The sequence below is a fragment of the Neocloeon triangulifer genome, unplaced genomic scaffold (genome assembly GCF_031216515.1).
Source record: "Neocloeon triangulifer isolate White Clay Creek 2 clone unplaced genomic scaffold, ASM3121651v1 ptg000014l, whole genome shotgun sequence".
In the NCBI taxonomy this organism is placed as follows: domain Eukaryota; kingdom Metazoa; phylum Arthropoda; class Insecta; order Ephemeroptera; family Baetidae; genus Neocloeon; species Neocloeon triangulifer.
In genome coordinates this window covers 24894630-24918453 of record NW_026775556.1, presented here as the reverse complement: position 1 = coordinate 24918453, position 23824 = coordinate 24894630, and the positions used below count along the sequence as shown (strand labels likewise).

At 38.8% G+C, this 23824-nt stretch overlaps 6 protein-coding genes across 17 annotated transcripts in view; 3 read left to right on the top strand and 3 right to left on the bottom strand.

Moving 5' to 3' along the window:
• Positions 1-3505, top strand: part of LOC132199808 (mastermind-like protein 3) — a 33828-nt gene extending 30323 nt beyond the window's left edge. Inside the window, exon 3 of the mRNA XM_059624827.1 lies at positions 1675-3505. Within this exon, the coding sequence (XP_059480810.1) occupies positions 1675-2186 (512 nt within the window). The 3' untranslated portion in view covers positions 2187-3505. The remainder of the gene's footprint in view (positions 1-1674) is intronic.
• A 1809-nt stretch (positions 3506-5314) lies between these two features.
• Positions 5315-8055, top strand: LOC132199659 (FAST kinase domain-containing protein 5, mitochondrial). Its single transcript, XM_059624554.1, has 4 exons — positions 5315-5460; positions 5535-5926; positions 6102-6638; positions 6937-8055. Exons 2-4 carry the CDS (start codon positions 5552-5554, stop codon positions 8020-8022), a joined length of 1998 nt encoding a protein of 665 aa, XP_059480537.1. The 5' UTR covers positions 5315-5460; positions 5535-5551; the 3' UTR covers positions 8023-8055.
• Positions 8056-9830: 1775 nt separating this feature from the next.
• On the top strand, positions 9831-23072 carry LOC132199492 (uncharacterized). 10 transcript variants are annotated; one of them, XM_059624268.1, is made up of 16 exons: positions 10069-10489; positions 11754-11971; positions 12176-12257; positions 12310-12345; positions 12397-12606; positions 12663-12859; positions 12926-13060; positions 13114-13241; positions 13304-13464; positions 20963-21164; positions 21218-21267; positions 21322-21487; positions 21540-21658; positions 21724-21903; positions 21967-22344; positions 22437-23072. In XM_059624268.1, exons 10-16 carry the CDS (start codon positions 20975-20977, stop codon positions 22860-22862), a joined length of 1509 nt encoding a protein of 502 aa, XP_059480251.1. In that variant the 5' UTR covers positions 10069-10489; positions 11754-11971; positions 12176-12257; positions 12310-12345; positions 12397-12606; positions 12663-12859; positions 12926-13060; positions 13114-13241; positions 13304-13464; positions 20963-20974; the 3' UTR covers positions 22863-23072. The 10 variants fall into 10 exon arrangements, with proteins under 10 accessions (XP_059480249.1, XP_059480248.1, XP_059480252.1 ...); XM_059624267.1 differs by having other exon boundaries at positions 10065-10489; positions 11754-12257; XM_059624264.1 differs by having other exon boundaries at positions 10071-10489; positions 12176-12345.
• Positions 14808-16777, bottom strand: LOC132199493 (uncharacterized). Of its 2 annotated transcripts, none has more exons than XR_009442106.1 (3): positions 16182-16622; positions 15719-15879; positions 14808-15445 (listed from the first exon to the last, which is right to left on the bottom strand). XR_009442106.1 is itself a non-coding variant. In XM_059624274.1 (3 exons), the coding sequence occupies exons 1-2, from the start codon at positions 16515-16517 to the stop codon at positions 15755-15757; spliced, it is 474 nt and encodes a 157-aa protein (XP_059480257.1). In that variant the 5' UTR covers positions 16518-16777; the 3' UTR covers positions 14808-15445; positions 15719-15754. The 2 variants fall into 2 exon arrangements, 1 of the variants encoding a protein (XP_059480257.1); XM_059624274.1 differs by having other exon boundaries at positions 15719-15892; positions 16182-16777.
• LOC132199494 (uncharacterized) lies at positions 18189-19359 on the bottom strand. The gene is made up of 3 exons (XM_059624275.1): positions 18998-19359; positions 18573-18785; positions 18189-18500 (listed from the first exon to the last, which is right to left on the bottom strand). The coding sequence occupies exons 2-3, from the start codon at positions 18754-18756 to the stop codon at positions 18280-18282; spliced, it is 405 nt and encodes a 134-aa protein (XP_059480258.1). The 5' UTR covers positions 18757-18785; positions 18998-19359; the 3' UTR covers positions 18189-18279.
• Positions 22926-23824, bottom strand: part of LOC132199491 (scavenger receptor class B member 1-like) — a 27275-nt gene continuing 26376 nt past the window's right edge. For both annotated transcript variants that reach the window (XM_059624260.1, XM_059624261.1), the window contains one exon: positions 22926-23806. In XM_059624260.1, coding sequence (XP_059480243.1) covers positions 23516-23806 — 291 coding nt within the window. In that variant the 3' untranslated portion in view covers positions 22926-23515. The remainder of the gene's footprint in view (positions 23807-23824) is intronic.

The window sequence follows — 23824 nt, the reverse complement described above, 5'->3', positions numbered from 1 at the left end:
AGGGAAAACCGCAGGACCGAGAGAGGCTGCGCGATTTCGGGGAAGCCGATTTCTCTGCTCCATCCTTGCGTGATTCATTTTGCTTTTTTCTCTTTCTCTCTGCAGACCAAATTGGCCGCGCTCGCCGCTTTTGATGCAAATTCGAAACAAATTGCAGCAGCCGGTAATTACCTACGGAACACGCACTAATTGAATCGAATCACGGCTCGGCTCCCTGCGGCGAATTATCAACGCTTTGTTACCCGTGAAAATTCATTTTTTTTTTTGTACATATAAATTTGTATTTTCTCTTTTTATTCTCCGTCCCATTTAAAACGTGTACACGTGGATTCAAAGGCCGACAGATGAATAATTCAAAGCGTGTCGGAGCCAGTCGGGTCCGTGTTGCTGCATTTTCTGCGCCGTGTTTATTCACTCGGTGTAATAAAAAAATCCATCCCCTGCGAGACGCGAGAGCTAACTTTTGTAACATCTTCTCTCGCTTTGATGTAATTCGGAGAGCGGAGAAAAATTCCTCGCGTTTTCCCCCCGGCGCCGCTGCAGAGCATAATCGTAATAATAATAACGTCGATTCTCGGCGATGTGCCTCGTCTGCATCTCGGCCGGGGCTAATTTGCCAATTCCGCTTCTTCTCGTCGGCTCTGCAGAAAAGTGGTGCGCGAGCGAAAAGAGTTTTTCACATTACGCCATCAGAGAACAAGATTGGAAATGGGCGGCTGATCCGTTCAGATGAGGCAGCCTTTTGTTTTTATGCCTGTTTATATTGTCGTGTAATAAAATTCCCCTCGGAGGGACTAATTAAACTTGAAGAGGAGAATAGATGCTCGAAGAATAAAGAAAAAGAAAGGGGCGGCCTGCTGCTTTTTTAATACCAGCCGCCGCTCTGTGCGGGAGATTTGTGCTCGCTTATAATATCGAATTAAGTTGAAGCCTCTCATCGGCCAGATTGCACGAAAATGAAATTCTTGCTTTGGTATAATTAAGCAAGAATTCTGTCGAGCCCTTGGATGAAAGATAATACTATTCGCAGCGCACGCAATCTCTGAAATTTTTAATTATCGGAGAGGGTACATCCTGCATCCTCAATTAGTTACCTAATCCCATTATGGGGGAAAAACTTTCTTTTGAAATTTAATTGCTGCGCATTGAAGATTCTTTGGTCAAAGAAATTGCCGTATTGAAAGGAAGTTTTAAATAATTCCCGGGAGCTGACAGATTTAAAAGCCGTTTAAATAATTTATTTTTTAATAAAATTGTAGAGATTATAATATTCAAAAAGCCTAATTTACTGTGAAAGCTATCTCAAGTTTGGAAACCCTTGAGGGAATAAATTTTTGTAAAAGACGCAGAAGAACATTTCAAAAGAGGATCTTGTTCTCTACACAAAGCTGCAAAAAGTATTTTTCACAGGGGCGCAAAACAAATTTTGAGCATGTAGCTTTTACACACGAAAGAGCAGCAGCAAAACAAGTAGTCTGGCGCCGGCCTTCTTATCCCACGTCTGACCTTTTCCAGCAGCAACGAAATGGGAAAAAATAACAACCTGGGAAGAAAATCCCAAGACACGACTTTCAACTCTCCTTTCAGACTGCACCGTTCCCCGAATTTCCTTTCTTGTCTTTCTTTATTCTTTTTACACTTATATGATGGAAGCTAATCCCTGTTTGTTTGCAGAGCTGCTCGCGGCCGCCTGCGGAGCGGACCACCTGCCGCCGCTGCCCAAGGTGGGCGTCGCGCCTGGGAAGACGCAGATCCCCTCGCAGCCGCACCAGTCCTGCGGCTGCCCTTCCTCAAACAGCCGCCAGCAACCGGCCGTCGGCGTGACGGCCGTGGCCTGTCGCGCCTGCCGGCCGGCGCCGGTGCAGCAGAACTACTGGCCGCTGGCCGCCTGCGAACCCGAACCGGCGGCCTCCGGCCGACGGGCGTGGCCGTCTCGGAGTTCGGGCGCGAAGCGGAGCCGCGTGAGCACCCCCGTCCAGTGGACGGGCGGCGCCTCGTTCGTCGAGTCGACGCCGGCGGCGCCCGCGTGGCCCGTCTGCCTCAACAACATCAACAACAACAACAGCAAAGACTGTGGCGTGTGCAAAGTGTGCCAAGACTCGAACCAGTGGAACAACTACTACTGCCGCGCCGAGGACCGAGTGCTGTGGAACAACGAGAACATGCTTCGTCTGTTCCAGGTCTAGCGCGCCCTCCCCGTGCCATTCCCGTAGTTGTATACGCGCAGTGATGGGTCTCTTCCATGTCTCACTCAACCAGCAGATGGGACTCGGGCTCACGACTTTGTATTTTTCCCTTTGAAAGTATACCAAAAACAGCGCGCCTTTATCATTAAAAAAAAAAAAATGCGGAGAAATTCCGTTTGCAGAATTGTGTAAATTTTTCCCTTTCGAATTACCTCTTTTTTCCAGCTTTTTCTTTAATGTTTGTTTATTGTTTAAAGAGACCTTGGATATTTTTGGTAAAAAATAATACTGTTTGTAATTTTCTTGTTCTATTTTAAACCAAAACTATTGGTCACACTAAGGGTTTGACCCTTAAACTGTAAAATTCTGCAAGGTATTTCGACGCGTTTCAAATTTCCCAATTTGATTGGAATTTGATTGATGTTCATTTTTTTCAGTTCGATATGAACTTTTTTGGTGAAATCGCAAATGCATTTTTGTTTCACACACTATGTATAGAAAATTCATCAAGGATTCGAATTGCAAGAAATTAATTTCTCTCCAAATTATATCTAATTGCTGCGCTAAGCCAATGCCATTACGTGTAAATCTTATACACAATACCCGCGATCTTTCACCGTGCGCTTTGAGTCTCATCAAAAGTGTCGTTAATTGACTAAATTGATTGAAAAATTTACTCTGGACGTAAGTGGTTTGCACTTACGCATAATGATGCTGTATTTTGTCACCGATTTGTAAAAGGGTGGAAAAAATGAACTGTTTTTTTGTTTCTTTCAAAATGTATATATACAGAAGTGAAAAAAGTAGCTTTAAGTACGATGAATAGACTTAAGACCTCAATGGCTGATTAAAATGTAGTTCATGAAAAAGAAAAATATGATCCAATAATCTGAAAAAAAAAATTATAAAATGCTGATTGGCTTTTTGTCCCAGGATAATTGAAAAAAATTAATGTTTGTATATTGCAGTGTGAAATACACAAAAACACCCAAAAATGATTTTTTTGATGATTAAAAAAAAACTGAAATAGTTCACTGCTGAAGTTTCAGATAAAAAAAAATAATCTTTGTTGCAATGATCACAGTCAAGCATGCGATTTTCTAATTTGTAAGTTATGTTCGTGGTTTATTATCGAATATTGCATATGTAAAAATAGTTCCTTTTCGTTTGATAGCATACGGGGCTCTATTTAAAGAAGAACATGATGTGTACTGTACTATTACTACATACATCGATGTGTAAATATCGATTACGCTTTTTGTTGTGTCCGCGCACTCAACATAAAAAGAGATGAAGCAAAAAAAAAAGCAGAAAACAAACACAGTCTACATTACAATTTACTATCGATGTGTACAGTGGCTATATCGAAGACTTGAATCCATTCCATTATGGGAAAAACATAATTAACAAAATGTTATAGTAAAGAAAAAACAAATCATTGATGGAAAATTTGACTTGAAAAACTAGATCTGCAGTTAGACTGACGCAGACGAATTTGATTATATTTACGAGCATATTAAGCGCGTGTGTTGTTACCACATATCCCCAAATAAGAATGTAATAATACTGATGATGATGCTGATGATTGATTCACTATCTCATACATTGAACTCTCCATTCAATATCTTTGTTTTCATTTCAAAGTGACTGTGATAAAGTGTTTTAGAGGGAATGTTACATCAATAACAAAAATAATTTAATGATGAATAATGATTAAATAAACGAAATTGCAGCCAAAATGAAACCAGCTTGTTTTTAATGCTATAGAAAATATAACACCTTCCGTTCAGTTATCTTATTAATAATAATAATAAGTATACAAAGGTACTTCAATGTGCTTTCATGTTTGGAATTGAAGATTTGCACAAGGCCGTCATGCATCTTTTGATATTTTTTAATAAAATTGAATCGCATTTGTTGGCGTGGAATGACAACCTTGGTGCTCAGTGCCAGAGGCAGCCGTCGCAATTTTTCCAATAAATCTCTTGCTGTCGAGTCGTCGGAGAGCCACCGAGCGTTTCATCCTCTCTGCAATTGCAATTCTGCGTGAAGGGCACTTCATTGATTTTGTATGGAACGCTCGCTGTTATTGGCAAACCAACTGGAGCACCGGCTGCTGAGAAGAAGTAGACTTCGATCAATTCTTGAATGCGTTCAAACGTAAAAATATAAGCGGCATAGAGACAAAAAATATATCTATTGCATAAATTTATGATTTAATTTTTTCAATTTATTTTTGTTCAGTTAGATCCAATCAAAAAGTACTTAGGGTATATAAACAAGTGAGGTTAATATTATTTCCAAATGTTTCCAACAAATAATTTATTTTGAATTGAAAAAAATATTCTAATTTTTTTTCTCCAAAATGTAATGAAAAATAAAATTCAAAACGAATAATTATTGTTGTTTATTTGTCCACATTGTTACAAATACATTGTTTACATTCAATTTTTGAAAAACAATTATTTAGAAAAAAAGAGATTGTTGGACAAAACGGCATCACCACTAGCAAAAATTTTGCTAAAACTTCCGAGATCAAAAAGACCCCATCCGCCGCAGTGAGCCTAAATAATAGATTTTTGTGTTTTTATTACATGTACCACAATTATCTTTTACCTTATTTAAAATAAATAATTGGATAGTTTTTTTAAATGAAAATCATTTTAATATCAATTAATTTTTCAATTTAAATTAAATTGTATAATATTTTTTTTTTTTTAAATATGACACCCATGAGATTAGAACTACTTCATACTCAAGAAAAGTTACTCCAAACTTTCCTGGACTAAATTTTAGGAATTGCCATATATTTTTAAATAATTTGTTTGATATTTTAAATAATAATTATCTGTAATTATAAATTTAATTAAATAATTGCACTTATCAATTTATGCTATTATTTTATACTATTTATGAATGATTAAAATAAAATTGCCAAGTTTTTTTTAATTACACAAACTTTAAAATTAATGATGTTAGATAAAATTTGTTGTCATAAGTTTAAATAGTGAAATACATAAATAAAAATTTATTGCAAAGAAACACTGCAGCACATAATAGAATACAGTAAAAGTGGGGGGGGGGGGGAGAGACGGGAGTCACGTGGTTTGCCAAGCAGCTGGCGGCGCTGGCGCTGGCATGGCTGCTTTGTCGATGCATAAACACAAACTGATCAATGTCGCCTAAATTCTCTCAGTTTGTGGCGAAATGGAATTAAAAATGCGACATTTTCACCACCGGTTGTAATTAAATTTTACTAAGACGTAAAATTCAGGTATTATTTCTGTCCGAATTCTGCAAAACAGTGAAACAATATTATGATATAACAAAAAATTCGTCTCATTTCAGGTCTTTTCACATTCAAGATGAGCAGAATTCTGCAGCGTCTGTCTCGGACAATTCTGCAGCATGCTGCCCACAAGCCATCAGCATTGGCTTTGTGTCCGAGTCGTCTTTTGCAATGCAGTAGTGTGCTGAAAGGACCACCGCTGAAAGGCACCGAGAACATAACGTCCTACGAATTCCTGAAAAGAGACCCTAAGTACCAGTCCACCCTGGCTCCTCTCACAAAGGACTTCCACTTACCTGAAAGACCTTTGGATAGTGACGAGTTCACAGAATTGCTGGCCAGGGATGAGTGGAATACGCAGGACGTTTTGGACCAGTTCGTCCGAGTCTCCTATTTTGTGCTTCACTCGAATATGGATGTCAATTTGTCTGAGCCCTGCTTCAACTCGATGGTTATAATAATTGGATCATATAATCTAAAATTTCCTGCAAGCGATATTATTTAACTAAGCATTGATTTTTGTTATTATTTATTCTGAATAGAAATATGTTTCAATCAAATTATGGTTTTAATTTATTTGGAGATTGATTTCCTTCCTTATTAATTAAAAAATTTTAATTTTTCAGGTTACCAAACTAATTGAAGCTCTGCCTTTGTACTCATTTGATGGGCTGTGCAAAATTTTATTCTGTTTGAATATCTGGCCTCGGACTCCGACAGTCAAGTCGGAGAACTTTCATCGCTTGTGGATGGAATTGGACAAAGCGTGTCAGTCCAAATTTTCGGAATTCGACCACAGCCAGCTGCTTATCCTTCTCGACCACTGGTACCACGTGGATCTGCTGCGACTCTGCCACTTTGGAGAAATGGCAAATCGTAAACTACTTAAAAGAGTCACTCATCGTTCGCACGCTCAAATTATCCAAAGTCTCTTTTATGTCAACGCGAGACGATATTTCCCGATCAAGGAAGTTGTTGGACTCCAAGTGTATCTGGAAAAGAAAATTTCTGCGCTCAGTATTGAGGAGGTTGGAATATGTGCCATGGCATTTTTCAAATCGCAGAAGAGAATAGTCAGTTTCAACCTGATGGAGATGATGATTAGGAAACTCATCACCAATGCCGAAAGTGCTCATAATATCACTATCACTTGTATTGCAAAGGTAAAACATCAAAATGATTAAATTTACATTTAAATGAGATGAATTGGTTGAATACTTTTAACTAAAATCTATATAATTGTAAAATATCAATTAGGAACAATTAATTAAGGCAATCCTAGCCCAGATATAAATGCAGTTTGAGTGGTAGACTAAATTAGCCTTGGTCACCTTCATTATTTTAACTTATATTTGCTTAGATTATCAGAGTAGATACTCATTTTGTTTTTAATTATGTTTAGAACGAATTTAATTTTTGTTACATGTAATATTTGTCATTGACAAATTAAATTGCTTCCAGGCTATTCGCATGGGTCTACACTTGGGATTGATTCCTTTGCACTATCAGATGCTGGAAAAACTGTATCCTAGAGTTAAAAGCAAGGAATTGTCCGACATGGCCACTATGCATTTAATCTTGGCCGGAACAAACGTCCAAATGCCTCACCATGGTATCATGGCCAGCGCCACCGAACAACTTATCTCCAACATCAAGAACATCCGACTGAAGGAACTCGAACGCCTTTGCATGGCCCTGCAGATGTTTAAGTGGCCTAAGGAGTTGCCTGGCATAACCGAAAACATTTATCAGACAATCATAGACGAAATCAAGTCGCCGGAGCGGGAAAAGGAATGCAATATTTACCCTCGAAGTTTTACTGCCCTTCTGCATTACCTTAGTGTTTTGGGTTTGTACGATTACGAGTTGGCCAACAGAGCTTTAAGCCACGAGTTTTTAAATATCGTCTACATGCCCAGTGTCAAAGCCTCTGGCTTTGAAATCCTCTCCCTGGACATAGGGCTTGAGATCGAATGTCCGGATTACTCAGGAGCAAGGCTCTCGGAGAAAGCCAGATCTGTTCTGTCGAGGGAGATTAGCCAGACCCCGCTGTTCTATAACGATTTCTTAAACCGCATGGACAAGGGCTCGTACAGTGACAAGAAGTTTAAGGAAATCGCCGCCAGTTTAACCAAAGTCCTAGGGGCGGACTGGAGTAAGAAAATGTACATTGGTCACGCTTTACCAAATTACTTTCGCCCGGACATTTTTATCAAGCTGAGTGATGACTGTGAGCAAGTGGAGGACATCCCTGAAGGTTTCGGCTATAAGTTTCCTGGAGAAATCAAACGCCCGGATAGTCCCAACTGGATCAGTTTGGTTTACGGCTGTAGAGCATTGATGATAAGAAATACAGAGACTGAAGTTATTGGAAGTCTAGCTATGAAACTTAGAATGATCGAGAAATTAGGATACCATCCTGTGCTGATTTTGTCATCAACTTTTCCAGAAAACGTTGAAGACCAGGCTGTATATATTTCAAATATGTTAGAAGAATGCAAAAGGGCACTGAAAAGTAGACAAAAATTAGCCAAGGTGAATTTGTAGTTTGAAAAAATGACGATAAAAAATTGATTTGAATGTATTTAATTTTTATTTGTAATAATATAAACGTGAAAAATTCATAATTTTTTATTTCTAATTAATGAAATTGTTTAACATAGAGCTTATGATAAAGTCATTGAGTGACTTTTCAAAAAACAAATTAAACGTAGGAATTCTCTTACCGATAAAATATTTCTCGTAAATGAAGAAAATGATTTATAAGATCAGGATAATTGATAAATACTTCTCTTAAAAACGTTTAAAACAGATAATAAATGAAATATAAGTTTGCTCATTGAATCCAGCTGTTAGGGAGATTTTTTGAGAACTCCCGGCCGCAAGGAGAGGAGCGGCGACTCTCGCCACTGTTGTGACTGTGGCGCTGGCTCTGTCCATAATATTATGGACAAATGGCCGCCGTCACGTGACTTATCAAGCCAATCATATTTCATGGACGAGCTCCGCCATAGCCAATCAGATTTGGGCAGTGGTGACGTCAGCGAGAGAGTACGTTTGTTTACATTTTTCCCATCAGCTGTGGGTGCAAGAAGGTTCCAAAATAATAATTAAAATAACCTTTAATATTATTTTGTCTGGTTTTGTTTTTGCCTAGCGCACTTCTGGATAATCCAGCGATATCTCAAAGCTTTCAAATCCAAATTTTCTTAAATTAAATCAAAATACCGGGTGTTTTTCCGCAACTAAAAGAGGCGTCGTGTGCGTTTTGGTAAAAACTTTTTGACCTTGTCAATTCACTTTGAGTTTTAACTGTATTGAGCGAGAAAATATGCCAAGTAGGGCAAAAGGTCAGAAATATTAAGTTACATTGTTTTATTTATTAATTAAATGGAAAGCATGAACAAGGTGCTATTCTACATCGAACATGTACAGTCTATAGAGGAAGATAATTATAAAGTTGAAGTACATTATAAGTATTTTTTTTTCGTAATTTTTTTAATTTATGCTACGTCACTCATCGTAATCATCGTCTTGCAATTTTTCCAACGTCCTTATTAGCAGGAATTTTCGTTGCAAATCAACAATATTCTAGAATAATTTCTAATAATTTATTAAAGAAAAAAATTTTGATTAATAAAATTCTTAATAATACAATGACAAAATGTTTTTACCCGCTAAATGTCATTATATAAAATTAATTAATTTTGGACTAAATTTTTTTCTTTTTACTATCCTCGCAAATATTTGTATTTAATTATTGCTTAAAATTGATAAAAAAAAGTTAAGTTCATATAAGTAATTCTGGGCTTCTGTAATTTTTAAAAGTGATGCAAATAAAACTCATATATAAATAATTTTAATCAAATAAAAATAAAGAAATTTTGGAAATTGTATACATAATTAAAATTAAGAGAGAAAGAGTGCATTTAAAAGCACTAGAGGCGTACGGAAAATTAAAAAAAAAATAAAAGCAAGGAAATAGGAAATAAGAATTTTTACAAAAATTTAAGTTAATTATTATACGGCCAAACTTATTTTGCTGTAAATGATGTAGGAAAAATAATCCATCTCTTAATAAAATTAAGTTGCCAATTAATTTTTCATGATACTTCCTATAGAGTGAAATAAATTTTCAGTTATTTCTAAAATGAATCTGAATTCTGAAAATATAATATAGCAACGCGACTCTTTTTCCCGCCGCATGTTTCGGAGGAGGAGTCAACTCCTCGTGCTCCGCTGCTTTTCGTAGACAGCTAAACAGCGAGAGTCGCCGCTCCTCTCCTTGCCCGGCCGGGTGCTGTGTTTGACCGCCAGTGTCGCGACCTTCACCCAGAGGTCACCTAGCAAAAAGTAGCAGAAAACCGAGAAATTTGCCAGGTGAGCCTTAGAGATGGAGCTGATGCGAGGCAAAATTGTAAGTAAACAGGCTCGCTCTGGGCTCGCTCGTCAACAAGAAAAATATGCGTTAAGATAGGAAGTTTATAAGGAGCTGCAGGAAAGGGCCATCAATACCAATTTGTTTCTATTTTTCTGCTAATTTTTTTACAACAGTCAAATGCCTTTTTTAGATCGATAAAGATAGCTGTAACATGTTTATTTTCCCCAAACAGCTCATTAGTACTTATTTACCTTTCTGAAAAGGAAACTGTCTCTCTTCAATCACTTTAAATTCTTTCAAATATTTTGATAAATGAATCTCAATATAACGTTCAAAGATTTTATCAAAAACGGTCAATATTGACGAAACGGGGCGTTATAATTTTAAAATTTTTTATGGTCTGAATTCTTTTATATTAGGCGAATAACAGCTGTTTTAAAGCAATTTGGATAAATAGACGTATCTATTGAGCCGTTAATCACTGAACAAACTACGCTAGCAAGAGCCTCCAGCACTCTGTACGTCGCGCACAGAGAGACCGTCCGCTCCCGGGCCTTTGTTTTTATTGAGACTCTCGATAATCGCGGCGACTTGGGTGTTTGTGGCGCACTGCAGGCGCATGCTTTGCTAAAGGTAATCAATTTTTAAACTAGTGCAAAAAATTTATAAATAAAGCTAATCAAATTTTAAACTAGTGCAAAAAATTTATAAATAAAGCTAATCAAATTTTAAACTAGTGCAAAAAATTTATAAATAAAGCTAATCAAATTTTAAACTAGTGCAAAAAATTTATAAATAAAGCTAATCAAATTTTAAACTAGTGCAAAAAATTTATAAATAAAGCTAATCAAATTTTAAACTAGTGCAACTCTAAAATTTTCAAAGGAACTTGTATTTTCATTAAATAAATGTACTGTGAAAACAAAAGTAAAACTCAAAATAATGGTATATAATGTATCACATAAAACTAACAAATGGAGAAATATATAATATTTGAAATTATGACAATAATTATGAGTCGGCTGTGTTCAATTCATATTTTAATATTTTGAGTTATTTCCATGTCAGTTACAAAAATTGTAAATGTTATGCAGTTATACTTTTTAATAATATTAAGTTTTAATTGCTGGACATATAGTATTAGAGATGTAATTTGGTCGCGTGTCAGGGCCGATGTTGTCAGAATTTTTTATATTTGCCGCCTGAGGAATCAAAGTCAAGATATAATATTTTCAGAATGAAATAAATTTTTTACAATTATTTCAAGATAGTTAATCGATTGGAAATTTAATTTTAACCCGATTTCTCAAATTTCATTAACCAAAATCTTCAGCTGCTTTCAAATTAAAAATTAATTTCGAATAGCTTTATTCGATCATCAAGGTCACTCGGCGCTTTTCAAAATACATTCACTTTTAGAATACGGCTGAAGATCGGTTAATGAAATTTGAGAAATGGGGTCAAAATTAAATTCCCAATAGATTGGACTGTTGGCTATCTTGAAATAATTGTAAAAAATTTATTTCCATTCTGAAAATATTATAATTTGATTTTGATTCCTCAGGCGGCAAATAAGAAAAATTCTGACAGCATCGGCCCTCAAAACGAAAAGAAGGATAATTTAATTGGCTACATTCTACATTTTGCTTTTGAAGTTTTTATTCTTAAAAAATTTTCTTTATTATATTGAACTGAACCAAATGCTTTATTAGTTTATTACTCCGCTTCAAATAATGATTTTTTTCAAAAATAAAAATTTCAACGTTTTGTCGATTCATATATTTTAGCTATCAATGCTGAAAATATGAATTTTTCATATATAAGACAGTTTTTAATTGGCGCCGATCTCTATAAAACCGAGCGAGTGCTTTTTAATTTTCCTTCCTTCCCCTCGCAGCACGTCCGATGCCGTCCAGACTTGTTCGCTCTTGTGTCTTGTCTTTGATGACCGAGCAGCAGCGGCCGCCAGCCAGCAAATGAAGGAAGAGAAATGAATGTGTTTCACTGCTTCAAAAAAAGAGCGGGCCAACATGGCGAATGCGCAAAAAAAGTCCACGGACCGAAATTTCAATCGCCAAATTTGCCGATAGAAGCGCCGAATTTTCGGCCACCCTGGTAATATGTTGTTCGTACCGCTTAGTTTTATATGGGAATGCAGTAATAGCGAATGGTCAGACATCCTTTAACAAAATATCCTGTTTTATCACCTCAAAAAAAGTCACCTAGTCGTCCTAGTCTGAAACGCCCTGCATGCAAAATGAGGCACCACTATGTAAATTAAGAGAGGTAAAATAAATCTAAAACTGAAAATAATTTCAGAAACCAAGAGAATCGGGCCTTCTGTCAACGTCTGCAGCGTCTTCCAGTTTGCAGCCACTGCGGGAAAGTCAAGTGCAGTCAAGTATGTTGAAAACTGGAGATTTGTGTCTCTGTTAATTGTGTCATACGTCAAGCACGCTGGAGTGTTAACGACAGGTCTGGGCATGGTGGTTAGTATTATTTATAAAAATTATGCACATAGATTAATAATTGTTTTAAAGGGTGCAATTTGCGACCACTGCGAGGCTTGGATTTGCCATGGACGGAAATGCCTGCAAGTGCATTGGCTGCGAGTGTCCTTTGATTGACGCCGTTTGCAACGAGAGTGCGAGCGAGGCGTGTGGGCCCACGGAGGCAGGGTTTACCGATGCTCATACTGCGACAACTTTCTCTGCGAGGATGACCAATTTGAGCACCAAGCCTCTTGCCAGGTACAACGGAGCCTTCAAAAATAAGCAACATGGTAAAAAAAAAATATTTTCTTAAGGTCTTGGAAGTTGAGAGCTACAAGTTTCAGTCGTGCAAAATCGACTCGGGCAGGGCAATACTCTTGTTTGCGTTGCAAGGTTTGTTTCTGCGATGACCATGTGAAACGCAAAGGATTCAAGTACGAAAGAGGCAAAGCAGTTCCTTGTCCAAAGTGCAACTACGACACCCAAGAGACAAAAGACCTCAGCATGAGCAGTGAGTTGTCTAATCTTAAGATAAGTTTGCAAAATCCAGTCTATATAATTTTTCTTTTTCAACTAGCCCGGTCACACAAGTTTGGCAGACAATTAAAAGGTGGTGCCAGGGATGAAGAAAACGATGATTACGAAGGTGGTGGCGCCTATAACTCGGGCTATCCTGCTCCCAAGTACGATGATGATGATGATGAAGAGGGTGGTAAGGATCAGCCCTTTTAATTAAAAAAAATCTTACTATTGATAATCTTTCAGATTCTGACAGTGACTGATGGCAGTGACAGTGACGAGGAGACTGAAGAATCTGAGGAGGAATTCCTAACACATTTCCTAACTTCAAGTTTGTGGACAAGAAGGATTGTTGCACCTTTGCTCACTCAATGGTATAAATGTACTTAAAGCATTAATGGAAATATATTTATTATGATTTTCTTTCGATCTTCAGGTCCTTCCAACACATTGAAATGCAACACAACTGGTCTCTACGCCTGCATGAAAAAAGAAGCTGTCCAGTGAATAGAGGCAAGAAAAAGATCGGTATCCAACTTTATTGTCTTAATTAAGGCATTATAATTAAAAAAGGTGCAAGAACAAAGGGACAAATTGGTTTGTATTTAATCTTATTTTAATATAGTTTAAGTCTATTAATATGAATAATATTTAATATTTTTTACAGCATGAGAAAAACTTTGAACCTGCTCTAAGTCGAGATTTGGATCCAGAGGCCGTGGTGGTGGCTGGCACAAGAATGGACGTCAACAACCGTACCAAAAGCACACCCCAAACACAATATCTCAGAGCCCTGTTGTGAGTGAGACACCAAAGCCGAATGTGACTGAAACTTCCTCCTTGCCCAAGTAATAAGCATCTTCCAGCCTGCCCCCAATACAATATTATTATTCAAAATATTACGTTCAGACTGTGATTAACCCACTTTCAAGCCACGTAGGCCCAATACATATCTGACGAAGCCCTATTTCTCACCAAATTTGATGATGATAAAAGATTCATAATTTTATTCCTACACTAGAAAAGCTCTCGTGGGTAAATTCTTTAAAACTATCTCTCTGCAACCCTTCAAAATTCAATACGCAGTATTTGAATGTGCAAGTTTGATGAGTTTTGTGAATTCCAGCTCATTTTCTTGGATTTCTTTACCCCGCTGATGCTTATGAGCCAGCTTTTACGTCCTGCTGTGCCCATTATAAAATCTAATTTTCTCAACCGAAATACAGGAATACCACCTTTGATATTTTTCTTAATGACTTGGAGAAATTTTTTCTTGTTTATTTTTGACTTACTATTAGGCCCGATAATCTTCAACATTTTCCAGTGTATTTCCACCTGACAAAGATCATCCAGTTTTACGGCTACGCTCTGCATGTATGGAGGCACAGGGTTGTAATACGTGCAGGGGATTTTTACTATTTGAACAATAAATATATCTTCTTTGAGAAAAAACTTAAATTCCTGTGACGGCTTACTAGGATTTTTTATTACAGAGGTTTAAAAGTAAAAAGTATTTTTGTCTGTTATCCTCAACTTATCAGGTTTTCCCTGCAAATTTTTAGTTCTTTTTTAAAGGGCATTCGATATTTTATTAAGAAAATCTATATTGAAGATGTAAAACAATCCAACCCTTTGTGTGGAATTTTGTACTCTGGAACTTAAGCAATCTGAAACTGTTCCAGCTCTTCCCTAGCTTGAAGAAAGTATGCTCTGCCTGGCTGAAGTCTAAAATTGGTTGTAGTTCCTTCTTGTCTATCAAGTCATCTTACTCTAAAGCTGCCATTTTTTTTATCCCTACAAGATTACAACTTTCGTTGTCTCTCCACTGCTACTAATTATTAGTCACGATGAAAGATGAATGTGTGATACAGTATATGCAAGATAAGATCAGAGTATTAGGTGTATGTACAAGATAGGAATAAATTAAAAAAAAATTAAAATGAACAATATATTTTATTATTTTTCATGCTGGTATTATAGTCTTTTACATTTGAATGAGAAGCGCTACTGAGCTGCTTCCCAAAGGTCATATGCTTTTTACAGTGCCTTTTTAATGTCAATGAGTCAAGGTCACTTTTAAGCAATTTTATGATTTTTTCAGTGAAAAGTTTAATTTTGGGGATGATAATGGTCACCGAATTTTTGGCAGGTATTGGAAAAATAAAAAAAAAATGTTGCTCGTGTTATTTTAATAATATTATGTACATGCATGTCATTTTAATAATAGTTAAAATTTTTAGTATATTCTCTCAAATCATGTCCAAGGTTAAAAATTGGGTGAAAAGCCGAAGAAAAAAAACAACGGAGGTGCAACTGTACTGCGAGTCAACACAGGTATCGCACTGACGGCTCAAGTCGAAGTTGTCCTTCTCGCAAAAGTTGCGACGACCGCCGTCAGGGGAATTGTCCTTGATGGCCACGAGACGCAACAGTGACATGGGAGGAGGAGTCGGGGAGGCCAAGAGGGGGTTGGAATTGTGATGTTCGGGCCTGAAGGGTGAGAGCCGTTCGACGCAGAGTCACCTTTCCACCCTTGCAGGATGCGCACAAAACCGTTTTTGAAACTTTGGCTTGCAACCTGTAACAAAAATATTAATAGTTTAGAACATTAAAAACATTATATTAAAAATAATAAAATAATATTAATAATAAATATATTATTATTAATATACAACATAATATATTATTTTTTACTTTTTAGATTCCATGATTGAAATTATGCAAATAAAAATAATCAAATTTGATGCATTATGTAGTTTTAAATTTAATGGTATGTATGTGAAACGAATCTATGCAACTGGCACAACAATCATGTTAAGCATAATGCCTATTTGATAAAAAAAAAACTCACTTTTGTTGCATCTGAAGGTGAAGTGCTCATACATCGTCAGTTTCGTGATGCCCGACTTGAGCTGCTGAAACCTGTGGGCGAGGCCAGCAGGGTTTCCTTCAACGTGCCGAAGCGTCCTCGGCTCTCTCCCAACAGCTGCTCGTTGAGCGACGCCGTATTTTCTAGAAACATTTTCTAGAACAGTTTCTTTTTTTATAAATTAGAATTGAACTACAGATAGAAAGAACTTATTTTGTAAAAAAGAAAAAAAAACACGTTGGGGCGGACACGTGGCCTCCGGGGGTGGGTCGGAGGCCTCTCCAGGGGCGGCCGACTGCGGACTGTAGCACCGCGAGAGCACACGCGCCATGCACACAGGACGGCGATTATTGATCGCGGCGTGTATGTTTTGCGATCAAGGGGCAGAAAGAACGCGCGGGGGCCGTCGGCGAGGGCCGGGGGCGGTCGGCGGCGGCCAACTCACCTTGCCGACGATCACCACTCGGCAGGCTGGCGGTCCGAGATCGTCATGTCCGCGCTCAAACTGTCGGAGGCGGCTGCTCGGCGGTGGAGGCGGTCGGCCTGCTGCTGGACACGCGTGTAGGCCAACAAGACGCACAGCCTCCAGCAGCGCCGCTGAACTGGCTCCGTATCCGAGGCGTTCGCTTCCAGGTCCGAGGGCGGCCTCCCCGAGAGTGACGTCAGCACCCCCGCCACTCGCGCTAGCCACCCCTATCGCGGCCCAACTGCTGATGCTGACTCTCATTACTGCTGCAATTAGCGGCTGCTTATCACCAAAATGTTGACACCGCGAAACCATCTTTGCCGAGGAATCGGTCTCTCTCACTCACAAGATATCCGATGCTTATGGATGGGCAAAAAAGTCGGTTTTGAACCTTAAAATAGTCGACTATTTAAGTTGATTTATTATTTGAAATAGTCGGCTTTTAGTCGACTTTCCAACCAAATAGTTGGTTAATAGTCACTTTCAATTTTTTGGTTCTTTGGGGGGAAGGCGTAAAAAATCACTGTTCGCCAAAAGTAGCTAGAAATGATCAGAATGACCTGTCCGAGATTTGTAGATGGTCGCCAGAAACCATGAATTTTTTTTTTCAAGTCCCGAGGGTGGATCTAGGGGTGAGGGGGTAAAAATCACTGTTCGCCAAAACTAGCTAGAAATGCTCAGAATGATCTGTCCGAGATTTGAAGATGGTCGCCAGAAACCATGAATTTTTTTTTTCAAGTCCCGAGGGTGGATCAAGGGGTGAGGGGGTAAAAATCACTGTTCGCCAAAACTAGCTAGAAATGCTCAGAATGATCTGTCCGAGATTTGTAGATGGTCGCCAGAAACCATGAAATTTTTTTTTAAGTCCCCGAGGGTGCATCTAGGGGTGAGGGAGTAAAAATCACTGTTCGCCAAAACTAGCTAGAAATGCTCAGAATGACCTGTCCGAGATTTGTAGATGGTCACCAGAAACCATGAATTTTTTTTTCAAGTCCCGAGGGTGGATCAAGGGGTGAGGGGGTAAAAATCACTGTTCGCCAAAACTAGCTAGAAATGCTCAGAATGACCTGTCCGAGATTTGTAGATGGTCACCAGAAACCATGAATTTTTTTTTCAAGTCCCGAGGGTGGATCAAGGGGTGAGGGGGTAAAAATCACTGTTCGCCAAAACTAGCTAGAAATGCTCAGAATGACCTGTCCGAGATTTGTAGATGGTCGCCAGAAACCATGAAATTTTTTTCAAGTCCCGAGTCCAGAGGGTGATCTAGGGGTGAGGGGGTAAAAATCACTGTTCGCCAAAACTAGCTAGAAATGCTCAGAATGATCTGTCCAAGATTTGTAGATGGTCGCCAGAAACCATAAATTTTTTTTATAAAATCAAAATTGGCAAAAAATTTAATTTTTCCCCAAAAAGTTGGAAAATAGTTGGAAAAAAAGTCGACTTTTCAGCTTAATAGTCGATTTTCCATCAAATAGTCGATTTCAAAATTGAATTTTAACCTTCAATTTGGACTTCTTACATCTGAAAACGCGCTTAAAACACTAAAAGTCGCATTATACAGAATAAGTTGGTTAGTCGCTTTGCCCATCCCTAACGATGCTTTGTCTTGATTACATCACAGCTTTCTATTAAAGGAAAAAATTTTTCTGGACAGGTGTTATAAAATTTAAATGAAATCCGTGCATTTCCTTTAAAATGATCAAAATCTATGGTATAAAATCAGTCATGCCTGCCAAGACTGTCAGAATTTACATATTCCTGATCAAAGTATAAATATAAAAAAATAAATTTTTTTATTTTTATGTTAGACCTAGATTAAATTTAGATTTGATCTGATTGGTCAAAATCCAAAAACACAAAAGAATAAGTATTTCAAGAGTGCAAGTACCTACATAAATTTTCTTAAAGTGCCAAGAAAGAGCATAATTGAAAGCCGTATTAAAAATGCATAACTTGTTTGGTCAAGAAGTTAATAAATTAGAAATAAAGAAGCATCATCATTCAAATTTAATCCGTCACATCAACTTAGAAGGTAATTTTTTTTAACAGGCAACTTCAAAGTCACCAGGCCACAAAGTTAAAAATAGCACTTTACAAAGGGAAAACTAGATTTGCTCATCAGCTGCACCCACATGCTGGGCATCACCTCCTGGTCCAACGGCTGGTCCAGCACCTTGGACAGCCGCCACCACAGCAGGCATGGGAGGCGCAGGAGGAGGAAGCCCGTACTGCGCGATGAGGTGTTGGTACTCAGAGCAATCATGAGTGCGTTTGCTCTCTCACGCAGCACGTCCTTGTCTGCAATAAATCAGGACACCATAGGAGTGTTTTATTAATTTATGATTAAAGAATTAAATTTTATAAAAATACCTTCCGTGATTGAGAATGGAACACGAAGAGCGTCCATTAGGATAAGAATCATCCTTCGACTGACACTGTTCCTGCAGTCGGCCCTCATGATTTCCAGCTGAAGTGTGTCCATTCCATCATGCGGGCCTCCTGCATGACGCTGTTCAAAGAGCAGCGAAGACTCCAGGATCTTATCCAAGATCATGTTTTTGTAGGCGGCCTTTGAGTTGCCAGCTAAAAAAAAAAATAAATAAAAATATTAATGCATAAAATTTTACATAAAGGGTGCATGAGATTGAGGCCCTTTTGCATTAGCCTCTGGTATGAAAGGGGCGGTTAAATTAATTTATTTCCTTCAACTATAATAATTCGTTTAACAGCTAATAACATACACAAAAATCGATGAGAATTAAATCATATCATTTAAACGAGAAAGAAAATCTTACGGCCGCCGATGAACACGAGGTGCTTGTGGTTCCACGAACCAAATAAAGCCACGACAGAGTCGTCATCAAGCAAGGCACTGCGAGGCCGAATCTGTCCGCCATCAATTTCAGGCGGAGGAGTTCCGCAGCAAAATCGGCGCCAAGGGCATCAGCGTTCCTAACCACAAAGGGAACAGCCTCAAATTCGTCGGGGTCCATTCTTTCCCGGGCGAGAGACAGCAGAACCACCAGAACACACGATAGAAAAAAAACCGACCGGATGTCGAAAGTGCTCTTGAAGTAATGGCGGATAACGCTTCGATGCAGATGCAGTCTCGGAGTTCTCGGACGTCAGTCGCGAACAATCGTCCAATGTCCAATCAAAACAAAGTCGCAAGGAGCTTTGCAATCTGTTGCTATGTCGTTTAGGCGGGAGCGCCGGGAGCCAATGAGATTTGTGGATAGTGACAGCGCGTTACCTGGTGGCAAAAAGTTGTACTAATTTTTCCAAGGTATTTTAACAAACATTTAAAAAAAACTGCATTATTGTGTATTGCGTAAAAACAAAAAGTCACAAAAGTTCTCAATGAGGATTGCATCAAGCTTTATGAAAATTGGTTAAATCTTCATCCAGATCCAAGATTTTTTGATTATTAAAAAAAAAAACTGAATTTCTGAAGGCACCTTCGCCTTCCCCAGACTTCCCCTCCACCACACTTTCTCCTTTTCTCCTTGAGCGAAATCATAACAAAACACTTGCCTTGCGCCCGCTGGCCGCTGCCCGCTTGCGCCTTGCGGAATGAGCCGAAATGTGGAATGTTTAAGTGTGGTCTGAGACGAAGATTACGATCAACATCATCAACAAAAGGTGCCTCGTCTCACTCGTCTGCTCTCTATTTCTTAATTCCAGTTAGCGACTACTGACTGTGAGTGCCCTTTGATTGAACGCCGTTTGCGAACGAGGCGTTTGGGCCCAAACGGAGGCAGGGTTTTCCGACGCTCTTTCTGCAACAACACTTCCTCTGCAAGGATTACCAATCTTGCCAGGTAAAACAGAGCCAAATTGTAAGAAAAAAATTTAAAAAAAAATTATTTCTTTAAGGTCTTGGAAGCTGAGAGCTACAAAAAGGTGTCAAACGCAAAGGATTCAAGTACGAAAGAGGCAAAGCAGTTCCTTGTCCGAAGTGCAACTACGAAACCCAAGAGACAAAGGACCTAAGCATGAGCAGTGAGTTGTCTAAACTTAAGATAAGTTTGCAAAATCCAGTCAATAATTTTTCTTTTAAACTAGCCTGGTTGCACAAGTTTGGCAGACAAGGTAGTGCCAGGGTTGAAGACGACGATGATTACGAAGGTGGTGGCGCCTATTACTCAGGCTATCCTGCTCCCAAATACGATGATGATAATGAAGAGGGTGGTAAGGATCTGCCCTTTTAATTAAAAAAATCTTACTTTTGATAATCTTTCAGATTCTGACAGTGTGACTGATGGCAGTGACAGTGACGAGGAGACTGAAGAATCTGAGGAAGTGACAGTGACGAGGAGACTGAAGAATCTGAGGAGGATTTCCTATTTCCTTACACATTTCCTAACTTCAAGTTTGTGGACAAGATGGATTGTTGCACCTTTGCTCACTCAATGGTATAAATGTACTTAAAGCATTAATGGAAATATATTTATTATGATTTTCTTTCGATCTTCAGGTCCTTCCAACACATTGAAATGCAACACAACTGGTCTCTACGCCTGCATGAAAAAAGAAGCTGTCCAGTGAATAGAGGCAAGAATAGAGGCAACTTTATTGTCTTAATTAAGGCATTATAATTAAAAAAGGTGCAAGAACAAAGGGACAAATTGGTTTGTATTTAATCTTATTTTAATATTAATTTTGAGGATTGAATATAAAAATATTCAGCAAATAACTATAGTTATTTTCACACTATGTACTTATTTATAAATTGATTGCTATTGTTTTAAAACTATTAGGTGACCTACAGGATGCGCAGCTTCGTGACAGATGACACGAAATCTGATTTGGACCAGCTAGAAGTGCAGAAAGACCTCTCAAATGTGCCAAATTTTTCAGCCCCATTCGAAGATTTAATCAGCAAACAAGTTTCGGTCGCCGTTTCTTCTGCAATCATTGGAGACGCGACCTACAGAGTCAAAGAGCTTATTCAAGTATTAAGTAAACCCGTTTCAATATTGATAAAATTATTAATAAAAAATGGTCTTGTTTAGCAATGTTCACAGTGGATAGCACAGAAGAACAGCTCAAAGCTGTCAATCAAGTAAAAAGAAATTATAAATTTGAAGTCCTGATTACAAAAGTTGCTATTAATTAGGTTTTGGAGAGGATGAATTATCCTGTTATCTTCAGTCTCAATGAAAGCATTACAGAGTTTTGGAATATTGGTGGAGTGCTCATTGAAAATGACCCTGATAACCTCTGCAGTGCTGTCCTAAACGATGGAAACACTTTCCAACTCTCTGGAGGGCTTTTCATTAAAAGTAATACAATATTGCTTGAAAAAATGCCATTGTATAATAATTATAAATCTAGATGAGCTTATCATGGGCAGAGGAGAGGACGGAAATGTTGGACATTTGCCAGAGACGCTCACTCTATGCTATGACAGCATCAGAGCCATTCTTTGTGGCTGCAATGAGCAGCATTTCAGGGTAAAAGTTTTCCAACTTTGACAAATATTTAAATTATTTTTAATTATTATTAAATAATATTTCAGTCTTTGGCACTTTCCTTGCGCTCGAACTCTCTACTAGGCCCAATTTTACCTTACGTTGTTGATGACATGGCGGAGCAGATCAAACTGGCCAATGGCAGAGAAGCAAAGCTGTACTGCTTATTTGACATTGTCAATACCCTGATCAGCAACCAGTTCGTTAACCTTAGCAAGTCAGTCAGTGTAAGAAGATAACTCAAAACCTCTATACAATTTATATAAATTTGTCGCTGAAACAAATTTTAGATCAACAAGCTGATGGCCAGCCTGCTGTCAGTGGCCTTCTCGTCAAACCAAGGCAAAGACGACGACCTGCGGCGCAAGTTTGCGGAAATGCTGGGTCGGTCCATGCTTCGTTGGCCAAACATCCTGCTCGTTCGAGAAGTGCTGCACAAACTGAATAAATGTCTGCAGGACAGTTTGCTGCCTCTTCAAGTGCAAAGAGGAGCTCTGCACATATTGGCCACAATGGGTAACGCCTCTTTGGCCTTGGTGCTGTGGCCCCTTCTGCTGAACAGACCCACCTACGGCGTCTTCCTAGATGCCATCAGGAGCAAACCTGAGCTCTCTGCAGACTATGCTGCCATTCAGGACACCCTTCTTGTCTGCTCCCTTGCCCTTCAGGTAAAAATAAGAACTCTGCAAGGAGAATTAAATCTTATTTTGAACTTGAACATTTGTAACATGAAAAGCTTAAAATTTCATTTTGCTTTCAGGGATTTACAGTTGGAGTGGACATTCCAATCAAGAATGTTGCTTCAGTAGCTTCAGCAGGGTGTCCTGACGCGATTTACCACCTCCTCTGTGATCTGATGGGTGACGACGTCATGTGTTGTCGTTGGCCAGTGCCCAAGAGAGCTCCGAGATTACTGGCTGTCAAAGTTCAGGCTCAGAAAAATGTTTCCTTGGCTATGCGTGCGACGCCGTCCAGAGCCAGACAGCGTCAGCAGATGGTTGCACAGAAGGCTCCAAGCCAGCGCAAGCAGAAATACATGGTAATGGTGATCTTCAAAGTGGCCAGGCAGACAGACGTTCGAAGGCAAAGACTCCAACAGAAAGCTTTTAGTTCTGTGCAAAGCACTCGCAGTGCGATTGAAGAAGAGGGGAAAGAAGAAGAGTGCTGCAGTGCAAGTTTCTTTTAATCTGCACTCTGTTATTTAAAAACATTTGCAAAAATTAGCTTTTGCTGAAAGAAAATCCCTGTTCTGTGGCATTTTGTATAGTATTATTTATTGTGGGATCAGAATTTCATTTTTTTGAATATAAAAAGAGTTAGACTGATGTCTGCATGGGATAACAAATACAATAAAGGTGTAAAATAAATGCTCAAACAATTAATAAATACACAAAATACAGTATTTGTCTATTCGTTATATATTGGATGCCCGCGGGGAAAGAAACCTGATGCAGGTCCCACGAAAATAAAAACGGCGCGCCTTTCTCATACTGAAAGGCTCCATATTAAAACTGCTGATCACAATAAGACTGGTACACAGGAGGTTACAAAAATGGGGTTCGTATAAGACTCAGTCAGTCACGAGTGCAGAGTGGAAAATGAAAGAACAAAAATTCATTGTTGGGAGTAAAATACATGCATAAAAAATATTACGTTTACATTGAGCATGGCAAATCTGGTCATATAAGTTAAGATATATAAATTTTTGCTTGAAGTGTATTCACTTGAAAAATCACACACACTCGCGTCGAGCGGCTCGGGCCGCGAGTCATTCGCTCCGACACAAAAAGTCCGACGCACAAAGAAATCCATTCGAAAAAGTTTAAGTTAAGATACATATCACATGTGCATCAGCTTGTCAACCTTGCGTGCGGGCTGGAAGGAGATTTCGCTGCTCTTGGAGGATGGCAGCAAGTTGAGCGAGCTGTAGGAGCGCGACCGAGGCGTCGAGTTGGCGCCGCTCAGCTCTTGGTAGTGGTGGCGCGTGCACGTCCAGCCGAAGAAAACGGCCAGGATGATGGACATGCCGGCGGTTACCAGGCAGTAGGCCACTGGCTGTTGAGTTGGTTGGATCACCTCCACCACCAGGTACATCAGCCAACGGATGTACCACGGCAACCCGACTTGGGTCTACAAGGAATATTAATT